Here is an 11,823-nt window from a genome sequence, read left to right as displayed (position 1 = left end):
AAGCCAAGAGGGGCCTAAGGCAATATGATGACTAAATATAATGTGGTATCCAGGAGAGGTCCTGTAAGAGGAGAACGTTGTGTAAAAAATAAGAACATCTGAATAGAATACAAATTTTAAGTGACAATAACATATTCGTTCACTAATTGTGACATGTTTATCATGTTACTAGATGTTAAAACTGAGTGTGGAATATATGGGAACTTTCTGTATTATCACTATTTTTTTTGTACATCTTGAACTCTATTTTGAAAGCTAATTTTAAATGGCGTTCAAGTGCATGTTTGTTAAAATGCAGATTGTGACCCAGTGGGCCTGCGGCAGACCCCCAGAGCCACATTTCCAGAAGATCCAGGATGCATGGCCCGCACTTTAAGAAGATTCCCCCTTTTGCTAATGAGTTTAAACGTCATCACTTTGTAAGTAATCTCTTTTTTACTCTGGGCTGCTTTTAAATTTTTCCTCAGGGAATTCCCTGGTGGTCCAGTAGTTAGGACTCGATGCCCTCACTATCATGGCCCCGATTCCAATCCCTGGTCAGGTAACTAAGATCCTGCAAGCCACATGGTATGGCTAAAAAGTAATAATAAAAAATGTTCTTTGTCTTTAGTTCTCTATAATTGTGTTGGTGTGTTTTGATACAAATATGTCACTTGCCATGATTGAATGTTACTGTGCTTCTTTAATATAATGATTCATGTTTTTCGTTAATTTGGAAAATAATTATCAGCTTTTATTTCTTCAAAAATTATCTCCATGTGTGTTTTGAAATCTTCTTCTAGAACTACAAGTTAGACCAGTGTAGAATATTTTGTTATAAGCTGTCTGCTATCCTCTTTCTCATTGCCCTTACCTGGGATGAATTCTGAGTCATTCATTCAGATTTATCTTCGAATTTAAAATCCTTCAACTTATGTCTAATCCATTGTTGAATAAATCCATTGAGTTTTAAATGTTTTATGTTTCATTCTCCGTGAATGACAGTTGCTCTGTCGTGTCTTACTCTTTGTGACCCCATGGACTATACAGTCTGTGGAATTCTCCAGGCCAGTATACTGGAGTGAGTAGCCTTTCCCTTCTCCAGAGGATCTTCCTAACCCAGGGATCGAACCCAGGTCTCCTGCATTGCAGGCAGATTCTTTACCAGCTGAGCCACCAGGGAAGCCCTTCATTCCTAGTAGTTCATCTAAATTCATTTACAATCTTCTCCTTTACAATCAATAAGTCTCACTTATAAATTCTCTCTCACTTCATAGTCATTTTCAACACACTTACTATCAATATATATTCTTTATTGAATAATTCCAATGTTCTAAGTCTTTTGGGTTCTAATTCTGCTTTTGGTTATGCTAATTTGTTCATCATGGCTTGTTTTCACTTGTCTTACAATTTTGAATTGTGAGATGGTGTTTTAAAGACTGGGTTTTACCTGTGGGAATTCTGCAAGACATTGGAGGCAAGATGCCTAGAGAAGGTTGTGTTTGCTCATGCCAGGCACAGACACAGCAACCTGGGGCCAGGGACTTAATGTTTCTCAGCGTGGGCTTCCCCAGAAAGCACAAGACGAAGACCTGAAGTTACAAACATGCAGCGGTAGGTTTTCCTGATCCAAGGAGGTTCCCCTGCCAGCATCTGCTGTGGTGGGGAGTGCGCAGAGATGTGCTCGCTAAGCAGAGCCATGGGGAGGTGAGGGTCACGCAGCGCCAGCCTGTGCAGCCCAGGGCGTGCCCCGCTCCCGAGGGTCTGCTGGGACCGAGGCTTGGGCTGGGTAGGCTCAGCAGACTCCTTGGGGCAGTGTCGCCCCCACGCTGGAGTGTGGCTTCATTGCTCACCTGAGGATTCATGTGCCTGAGGTCTCAGCTGGAAGAGTTACAGGCGGAGGGTTTTCCTCGGGATCTGGATCTGTTGGAGCAGGTGCAGCCGGCGATCCACTCAGGGCCTGTTTGGGGGTGGGCATGCCCATCCCCAGCTGCCAAGGACTCGCACCAGCCTGTTCAGCGAGAGCTGCCCCACTCAAGGTGCCCATCCCAGGGCAGCCCACAGCCCATGGCTGGGAGGCAGGGGATATCAGCCCAGACAACCTGTCGCTGGAGAAACAGCTCTTTGAGGCCTGGGACCCCAGGATCAGGCCGCCGGAGGCTTTGCAGAGACCGCACCTTCACCCAGTGGCTCTACCGGATTCTCTCATTACACCCTCCCTGGGAGCCCCCCACCCCACCAGGAGCACCTGGATCGCCATCTCGGGCTCTGCGTCTCAGAACTGACCTGAGACAGCTGGTGTCAGATGTGGTCTTAGGAAGCACCCTCCGCAGCGGAGCCTGGGGCTGCAACGCCCACCTGCTCATCTCCTGTGAGGGGTAGACGCTGGCAGTCCTGGCACCTGGGGTGGATGGCGCTCAGGCTGTGTGCTAGGTTGGGGAGCTCACAGATATGGTGGACACGGGTCAGGGTTAAATCCTGCCCTGTGCCACCCTTAAAAGAACACGGGCAGCAAGGCTGTGACTTGGGGTCGCTGGAGAGGCCCAGGGGAGCCTTGGCTTGGAAGTGAGGATGGAGCACGTGTGGTCTCCCCAGGGCCAGTCCTAGGATGCTCCCGAGGCTGGTGGGTCTGCACAGCTGACTCCCCATGACAGACACACCGACACAAAGCCGGGTGGCTGGCTGAGGGCCTGGGGTGAGCGGGGTGGACACCAGCTCAGGCTCACGCAGAGCCAGGGGGCGACATGGGCAGGTGGCCCATACCCCCGAGCTCACCACTACCGCTAGACGACAGTCTTGCAGGGGGTCCTTGCGACTAGACTGGAGGAGGAAGCCTGGCCTGGCCCACCATGGCGGGCATGGTGTGTTGGGCTGACCGCAGCGAAGGAAAGCCCGGGCTGGAGCCTCAGCGCTGCACTGCGTGCTCCCCCCACCCCATTCCCCCCGCCCCCCGAGAGGAGCGGAGAGTGGCTCCTGGGCGGCATGGACTGGCTGGCGGATCAGGGCCTGAGGGGAGCAGGAGTGGACAAGGCATGGGTGGACACGGGGGGGAGGTCACGCCAATGTCTGCTAGGAGCGCCGGGCAGAGCAGACACTGGGCTGACCCGCGCGGCTTGGCTATGGGCTCCCACTGAGGTGGCCCCATGCAGGCTGGTGAGGTGCCCCACCCAGCCGGGCCCAGCCCCTCTCACTGTGCGCAGCACCCTCCCAGGAAGACCCCAGAGGCAACAGCAACCAGAGACCAGCTAGCAACAAGGGGCGGATGGCCACTTCAGCTCGCTGCCCTGCCTCTCAGTCGCCCCCAGGTCCCTTGAAACATCCCCTCGAACCTCAGAGCCACTTCTGTCAAGGGGGGCTGCACGGATCCAGGGCCACAGGATGCCAGGCCTTCTGGAAGCTGCTGGCCTGGCACAGCTGACCCCCGTGGGATGGCATGTGGGCGGGACCTCAAGCCAAGGACCCCAAGAGGGGAGGCTGAGACAGCCCACCCCCTACAGGCCCGGGACCCGCTGGGGCGCGTGCTGCTTGTCCCCGCAACCTGTCAGTGAGACCCTCGTGGTCCTGGTCAGCGAAGGAAGACATAGCTGTCCGGGGCAGGGTGGGGGCTCCCTCAACTCACGGCCTCAGCGGCTACCCAGCACGACAGCTGTTTGTCATGGGAGGCCAGCCGGGCCAGTGGGCACCGTCCTGGCCAGGAGACCCCTGACAAACACGCAGAGGAAGGGTTGATGCCCGGGACAGGCTCAGTTTTAACTGCAAGTGGGCAAGAGAGGAGAGCCCAAAGGCGTGGGACCAGGAATCACTCCTGGGGATGAGGGACTGGCCCTCCCCAAGCAGAGTAGGCAGACAGCTCAGGCAGGACCTCAGCGGGGCTATGGCTGACCCATTCACCCTCCTCTTTAAAGTTCTCCCAGAACGAATCCTGGAGAAGTTGGAATCAACTGAACATGATGAGCAGGGGCATGGAGGGGAGGTCATGGCGGAGATGCTGACGCTCTGCCAACCGACCGCCACCTGTGCTCACGACTGCCCCCTTCTCTGGATGGCTGCTGCTGCTGCTAATTTGCTTCAGTCATGCCCAGCTCTGTGCAATCCCACAGACGGCAGCCCACCAGGCTCCCCCATCCCTGGGATTCTCCAGGCAAGAGTACGGGAGTGGGTTGCCATTGCCTTCTCTGCTCTGGACGGTTACCCTTGGCCAAACCGGACCACATACCCAGGGGGCAGAGTCAGTGAATGATTGACGGACCTCACCTCAGGTGTAAGTGCCTGTCACAGATCCAGCCTGGGTGCTGCACAGGCAGACCCCTGCTGGCCGGGCCTCACCTCCTCTGTGCTCTGGGTCCCTCAGCCTGCAGCGCTCTCTGAGTGCCTGGCCTCCAGCCAGTGTCTTCACCCAGGCCAAGCTCAGAGCCTGGGGCTGCAGCATCCTTACCCTACAAGCCACTGAGCTCTGGACAAGAAAGGACACAGGACCACAGGGTGGTTGGAATTGCTTTTATTCGGGCGAGCACGGCAGGCCCGCCATGGTCAGGTTAGTGTTCTGCCCTCAGATGCAGCCGAAGCTGAGAGCCTCCACCCGCCACCTCCCTGGGTTAGTGGAACATGCAAAGCTCAGTCAGAGGGTGGAGGCAGGGGTGGAGCCACCAGGGCCCGGGGTGATGGAGTAGGAGCGGGTGGCACCGGCGGGGCGGCCTGGTTGGCACGGACCGCCTTGGCCGCGTCCCGGGCCCACTCGGGGGCTGAGGCTCCCTGGGAAAGGCAGGCAGTCAGCACCCGGGGGAGGGGTGTCCCACAGGCCTTGGGGGGCGCTGGGCCCACAGTGGCCAGAAACCTATGGGGGACCCGCTGTACCTGGCTGGCATGCCTGAGAGCTGGGCAGTGGCAAGCCTTTCACCAGGAGGGTCTGTCTCCCACCCCAGGTCTGGGTCCTTGGGGCCTGGGGTGCAAAGGGGGACACAGAAGGCACTTACTAGGGAGCTGAGGCTGGAAGGCTGAAGCCAGAGGCCTGGGGTCTGAGGGGCCTGGCCTGGGCCGGCTGGGTCTGCTCGGGAACCTCACCCTCCCGTGGGGAAGGGGCTTCCTGAGCAGCCGAGGAGAGGAGGGTGACCAGGACTCGCTGCCGCCCGCGCAGAGCGAGCGGGTCAGTCCTGGAGACATAGAGGCGCTGGTCCCAACGGCCCTGCTGCTAGGGGCTGCGTCCGCTGCCCAGGCAGGTTGGGCTGGGGGTTGGGTGGGGCTGGTCTACAGGGCTGGGGGAAGCTCGCCCAGACGGAACCCCCTGGGGAGATGGGAGGGCTGAGTTGGGGGGCCCACCTCTGGACCTTCCAAGGCACCTGGCTGTGGTGAGTGGCAGGTAAAGAGGAGCAGGGAGACCCGGGGGGTGGAGTGGTCAGTGGGGCTGGACTGGCCCCGTCCCCGGGAGACAGGCTGTCTGGACAGCAGATATATATTAATACGTTAGTCTAGTCTTTTTGGTTAAACTTGAGGCACCGCTTGGGAGGAAGACACCTTTCAATGTTAAAGAGACCCCAGCGCCTGGGCGGGAGGCCACATGCAGAGCGGGAGGCAGGGAGCAGGAGGGATCAGGCTGCCGCGGACTCGGGGCCCCCCAGGGAGGACGTGGGCCCCGAGGCGTAGCGGCGGCCATAGCCCGAGGAGGAGTAGGATGAGGAGGAGAAGGTCATGGAGAAGGCTGAGCCCGTGGCATCGAAGCTGCCGCGACGGGAGCCAGCCCGGGAGCCGGTGCGCGAGCCAGAGCGCGAGCCGGTGGTGGAGCCGGAGCCGCTGACGCTGTAGGGGCTGTAGTAGCCCTTGCTGGACTGGGCGGCAGCCTCCAGCAGCCGCAGCCCCGTGCCCTCCTCCACCATGCTGCGGTCCAGTGCATCCTTGTAGGAGATCTTGAGCTTGGTCTTGGGGCAGGTGAGGTACTTGGAATACGCGCTGACGTCACGCAGCTTCTGGGCAGTGCGGGCGTCCACTGTGCCACGCTGCAGGGCCTCGTCCAGGGGCACGCGGCCCGGCGTGTCGGGCTCAATCAGGCCGCCCGTCAGATACTGCACCTCCAGGAAGCGCTGCCCCGCCTCGTAGTAGAGCCAGCCCTTCTTCAGGGCCTGGGCGGCCGACATCTTGGTCTTGGTGCGTGGGTCCTCGAAGCCGCAGAAGGCCTTCTGGGCCAGGTTGATGCGGTCCACCATGATCTTGTCCACCAGGCCCTTGTTGACAGCATCAGTGACGGGGAAGCGTTCGCCAGTGTTGGGGTCAATGATGCCCCCGGTGCAGGCCTGCGCCTCCAGCAGCCGCTGGCCCGTGATGTTGTCCACCAGGTTGCGGTGCATGGCCTCTGTGATGGACACCTTCTCCAGGGTCTCGGTGTCCAGGATGCCGGCCACAGGGCCTGTCTCCTCTGTGGGGTCGGACCAGGAGGCCAGCTGGGTCCTGGAGACAGCCGGGCTGATGGGGTAGGAGGACGATGACCCCACGGAGGATGAGCGCGAGCGGAAACCGCCAGCATTGCCCGAGAGCATGTCAGCAAACTCAGTGATGGACAGTGTGCCAGCGCGGTACTGGTCCAGCGCCGAGCGGTCGATGAGGCTCTTGGCGATGGCCTCGTCGATGTCATACTGGCGGCCCGAGCGGCGGTCGATGATCATGGATTTGACCACACCGTCCGAGGATGAGATGGTGATCTCCTCCCACTCACACTCCTGCTCCGACAGCTCCAGGTAGGTCTGGTGGTCGATGAGGCCCTTGCGGTAGGCCTCGTACACGGACATCTCCTTACCCGTCTCGGGGTCCACGATGACCACGCGCCGCTTACGCACTGAGGACTTGGAGGACGTCTTCCGCTCCCTCTTCTTCTCTTTCAGGGGCAGGAGCCGCAGCCCCGTCTGGGGGTCGGTGACACAGCGCTCCATCAGCTGCAGGTAAGTGAGGTTCTCCTCCGTGTTGGGGTCAAAGAAGCCCTTGGTGTCGTCCGAGGGGTCGGTGAGGATCTCATTCATCTCTTCATCGAAGAGGCCGCGCTGGTAGGCCACGTCCACAGGTAGGCGGTGGCTCTCCTCGGGGTCGATGATGCCGCCTGTGGCGATCTGGGCCTCCAGCAGGCGGATGCCATGGTCCTTGAGGATGAGGCCCTTCTTCATGGCCTGGAAGAGGGAGATGAGCTTCCCGGAGTAGGGGTCCTTGTAGCCGGTGACGGCACGCTCAGCTGACAGCAGCTTGTCCTTGAACTCGGGGCCCACAATGCCCATGCGCACAGCCTCCTCCACGGTCAGCTTGAGCCCCTTAATGGGGTCGATGACGTAGCCAGTGGCCGCCTGGGCCTCAAGGAGCTCGAAGGCTGTGCCGGGCCGGATGATGCCCTTCTTCATGGCCTGGTACACCGACAGCCGCTCCTTGGTGGCGTCGACAAGGACACCAGCAATGCTGCTGGTGCCCTCGAGGAACTTCTGCAGATTCTTGGAGACCTCCTCGATGGAGGTCAGGCCCTCCTGCAGCCGCTGCGCAGTGGCCTCATCCATGACATGCGAGCGCACCAGCTCCTCCACCGTGATCTGCTTGCGCAGGCCACGGAAGGTCAGCTTGCGGGCCTCCGAGAGTGGCAGGAGGAACAGGCCGCTGGTTTCATCACGGCGGCAGCGCCGGAGCAGCTGTGTGTAGCTGAGGCGCTCGTCCGTGGAGGGGTCCACGTAGCTGCGCACCTCACTGGGCTCTGACAGCTGGTCATATGTGTCCTTGTTGAGGTAGCCACGCTGGTAGGCTACCTCCAGCGGGAGGTGGAAGCCCAGGCGTGGGTCCACGATGCCGCCCGTGGCCAGCTGAGCATCCAGCAGCCGCAGGGCCTCCTCAGCAGGGATCAGGTCCTTCTTCATGGCCTGGAAGAGCGAGATGGTCTGCTCCGTGTAGGGGTCGCGGTAGCCGGTCACGGCCCGCTCGGCCGACAGCAGCCGGTCATGCAGCTCGGGGCCCACCAGGCCCTTCCGCACAGCTTCATCCACAGTCAGCCGCTCGCCCTTCACCGGGTCCAGCAGGAAGCCCGTGGCCGCCTGCGCCTCCAGCAGCAGGCGGGCCACCTCAGCGCTCAGCAGCCCCTTCTTGAGGGCCTGGTAGATGGGGAGGGTCTGCCTGGAGCCAGGCAGGTAGACGCCAGCTACACAGCCCGTGCCGTAGAGGTAACGCCAGGCAGACTCGGCCTCCAGCACCTCGCGGAGGCTCCTGGTGCCCTCCCGGAGCAGGCTGTAGGACTCGCGCGAGATGACCCGGGCCTCGTACAGGTCCTCGGCCGTGAGGCGGCGGCGCACGTAGTCGTAGGACGCTAGGTTCTGCTGGCGCACGATCTCGGTCTTCTCGATGATCTCAATGATGATGATGATCATGCGCTCCTTGGTCACACGGCCGGCCTGGAAGTCGGCCATCAGCTGGGCCCGCTGCTCCTCGGGTATCAGGTCGGACTGCATCACCTCCCACAGGGACATGGTGGAGCCCCCATGGCTGCCGCCCCCGGGGATGTCGATCTGTGTCTCCTCGAAGGCCCTACGCGTCTCCTCCTCGGTGTACACCCGCGTGGTCTCCACCACCTCTGCCTTCTCTGGCCCTTTCAGTGGTAGAAGCCGCAGGCCCGTCTCGGGGTCCTCCACGCAGCGCTCCAGCAGCTGCCTGTACGTGAGATTCTCGTGCGTGTTGGGGTCGAAGAAGCCCTTGGTGTCGTCGCTGGGGTCCTCCAGCACACGGTTCATCTCCTCGTCAAAGTAGCCGCGCTGGTAGGCCACGTCCACAGGCACGCGGTGGCTGTGCACGGGGTCAATGATGCCGCCCGTGGCGATCTGGGCCTCCAGCAGGCGGATGCCGTGCTCTCTGACGACCAGGCCCTTCTTCATGGCCTGGAAGAGGGAGATAGTGCTGCCCGAGTAGGGGTCCTTGTACCCGGTCACAGCCTTCTCGGCTGACAGCAGCTTCTCATGTAGCTCTGGGCCCACGACACCAGCCTTCACAGCCTCATGGACGTACAGGCGCTGGTTCCTCACAGGGTCCACCAGGAAGCCCGTGGCCGCCTGCGCCTCAAGCAGGAGGATGGCAGTGCTGGGCCTGAGCAGTCCCCGTCGCATGGCCTCGTAGATGGTCACCTTCTCCTTGGACTCCTCCAGGTAGATGCCAGCCAGGCAACCGCTGCCCTGGAGGAGGGTCTGCAGTGAGCTCAGCTCTGACAGGTCCTTGACTGATGTCTTGCCGTCCTTGAGTTGCTCAAACTGGGAGCTGCTGAGGATGCCGGCGGCCAGGAGCTCGCTGGCTGGCACTGGGGCACGGAGACCGCTGAAGGAGAGCCTCTCACGCCGCGTGGTCTCCACCTCCTCCACAATGGTGATGACGATCTTGATGATCTTCTCCACGGTGACCTTGCCCGTGCGGAACTGCCGTAGCAGCTCCTGTCTCTGCTCGGCCGTGAAGTACTCTGAGTTGATGAGCTCCCAGATGGTCACTGCCCGGCCCTGAAAGCTGCCCACAGGGACCTCAACAGTGGCCTTCTGGAAGGCCTCGCGGGCCTGGACTTCAGAGTAGAGCTCCTGCTGCCGGGCCCGGGCTGCCTCCTCCGAGAGCGGCAGCAGACTCAGTCCTGTCAGTGGGTCAGGGCGGCACTGTTGCTGTAGCTGGCTGTAGGTGGCCGGCTCCCAAGTACGGGGGTCGTAGTAGGTCTTGGCGTCATCTCTGGGTGCTGAGAGGGCGGTGCTGGTTTCCTCATCCAGGTACCCGCGGGCACAGGCGACATCCAGGGGCAGACGGTGGCTCTTGCTGGGGTCCACGGTGCCTCCTGTGGACAGCTGGGCATCCAGTAGACGCAGGCCCTGCTCCCTGGGAATGAGGCCCTTCTTCAGGGCCTGGAACAGGGACACACTCTGCCCCGAGTAGGGGTCCTTGTAGCCAGTCACAGCTTTCTCAGCCGACAGCAGCTTCTCGTGCAGCTCAGGGCCCACCAGGCCGGCGCGCACCGCCTCGTCCACAGTCAGCCGTGCACTGGTGGCAGGGTCGATGATGTGCCCGGTGCCAGCCTGGGCCTCGAGCAGGGCCACGGCTGCCTCCGGCTGCAGCAGCTCTTTCTTCAGAGCCTCATAAATGCTTAGTTTCTGCCTCGCTTCCTCCAGCCATACGCCTGCAATGACACCCGAGCCCCGCAGGGCCCGCCGCACGCCTTCCACCTCAGCCACCTCCTGCACAGAGCGCTCGCCCAGCTGCAGCTGGCGGAAGAGGTCCCAGTCGATGATGCCGCTCTCAAGCAGCTCGGCAGCAGGGACCAGGGCGCGCAGGCCCTGGAAGCATAGCTGGCCCTTCTGCTCGTGCTCCTCGATGACAGTGATGACAATCTTGATGATCTTCTCCACAGTGACCTTGCCCGTGCGAAACTGCCGCAGGAGGTCCCGCCGCTGCTCGGCCGTGAAGTACTCGGAGTTGATGAGCTCCCAGATGGTCACTGTTTTACCCTGGAACTTGCCAAATGGCGCTGACACAGTGGCCTTCTCAAACACATCCCGGGCCTCCGAGTCAGTGTAGACCAGCTCACCACCCTTGGCAGCCTGATCTGTGAGCGGCAGCAGCCGCAGGCCTGTCTCAGGGTCCTCCACACAGCGCTCCAGCAGCTGCAGGTAAGTGAGGTTCTCATGCGTGTTGGGGTCGAAGAAGCCCTTGGTGTCGTCGCTGGGGTCCTGCAGGACGCGGTTCATCTCCTCATCGAAGTAGCCGCGCTGGTAGGCCACTTCCACGGGCACGCGGTGGCTGTGCACGGGGTCGATGACGCCGCCCGTGGCGATCTGGGCCTCCAGCAGGCGGATGCCGTGCTCGCGCACGATGAGGTCCTTCTTCATGGCCTGGAAGAGGGAGATCTTCTCCCCGGTGTACGGGTCCTTGTAGCCGGTGACTGCGCGCTCGGCCGACAGCAGCTTGTGGTGCAGCTCAGGGCCCACGACACCCTCCTTCACGGCTTCAGTGACAGTCAGCCGCCTGTTCTGCACTGGGTCCAGGAGGAAGCCTGAGGCTGCCTGGGCCTCAAGCAGGATGAGAGCAGTGCCCGGGCTCAGCAGCTGCCTCCTTAGGGCAGCATAGATGGTCAGCTTCTCATTGGCAGGCTTCAGTAGCAGCCCGGCGATGCTGCTGTGGCCCTGCAGGTAGCGGCGCACGTCCTCCCGCTGTGTGAGCTCGGCCACCGTGGTGTGGCCCTGTGCCAGCCGCTGCAGCTCCTCTGTGCTCAGGATGCCCGCCTCCTGCAGCTGCTGGGCCGGCACCTTCTGCCGCAGGCCCTCGAAGGCATACTCTGGCTCTGCAGCTGGGCCGTCGGCCGCGTCCTGGCCATTGGGCAGGGCTCTGGTGGCTGCCGCCTGAGCAGCGGTGATCTCCTCAGAGTGGGCCAGTGCGGCCCGATGCTCCTCCTCCAGGTGCTCCAGCCGCTCACGCAGCCGGCGGTTCTCCTCTGCCAGCAGCTGCTCCTGCTGCTGCCGCTGCTGCTCCAGGAGCTGCAGCTCCTCCTGCTTGCGCCTCACGCCCTCCTCAGCCTCGTGCTGCCGCCGCCGCGCCTCCTCCATGCTGGCCAGCAGCTGCTGCTTCTCCTGCTGCATCTGCTGCTGCTGTCGCTGCTGCTCCTCCCGCAACTTCTGTGCCTTGGCCACCTCGTCCTGGAAGAGCCGCTCCAGCTTGGCCTTCTCCTCCTCGATGAAGCGCTCGCGCTGCAGCAGGCTGTCCTTCTCGGAGAGAAAGCTCTGCTGCAAGGCCTGAGTCTCCTGCAGCAGTTGCTCCTGCTGCACCGTCTGCATCTGTCAAGGGGGTAGGGGGCGGTCAGGGACCGGGCCGGGCGTACCC

At 61.2% G+C, this 11,823-nt stretch overlaps 1 protein-coding gene across 8 annotated transcripts in view; it reads right to left on the bottom strand.

Annotated features, from left to right (window-relative positions):
• Positions 1 to 4,462: 4,462 nt before the first annotated feature.
• Positions 4,463 to 11,823, bottom strand: part of PLEC (plectin) — a 52,550-nt gene continuing 45,189 nt past the window's right edge. For all 8 annotated transcript variants that reach the window (XM_052651983.1, XM_052651984.1, XM_052651987.1 and 5 more), the window contains one exon: positions 4,463 to 11,777. In XM_052651983.1, coding sequence (XP_052507943.1) covers positions 5,565 to 11,777 — 6,213 coding nt within the window. In that variant the 3' untranslated portion in view covers positions 4,463 to 5,564. The remainder of the gene's footprint in view (positions 11,778 to 11,823) is intronic.

This window comes from Budorcas taxicolor, chromosome 14, assembly GCF_023091745.1.
Source record: "Budorcas taxicolor isolate Tak-1 chromosome 14, Takin1.1, whole genome shotgun sequence".
Classification (NCBI taxonomy): domain Eukaryota; kingdom Metazoa; phylum Chordata; class Mammalia; order Artiodactyla; family Bovidae; genus Budorcas; species Budorcas taxicolor.
This window is presented reverse-complemented; position numbering and strand designations above follow the sequence as displayed.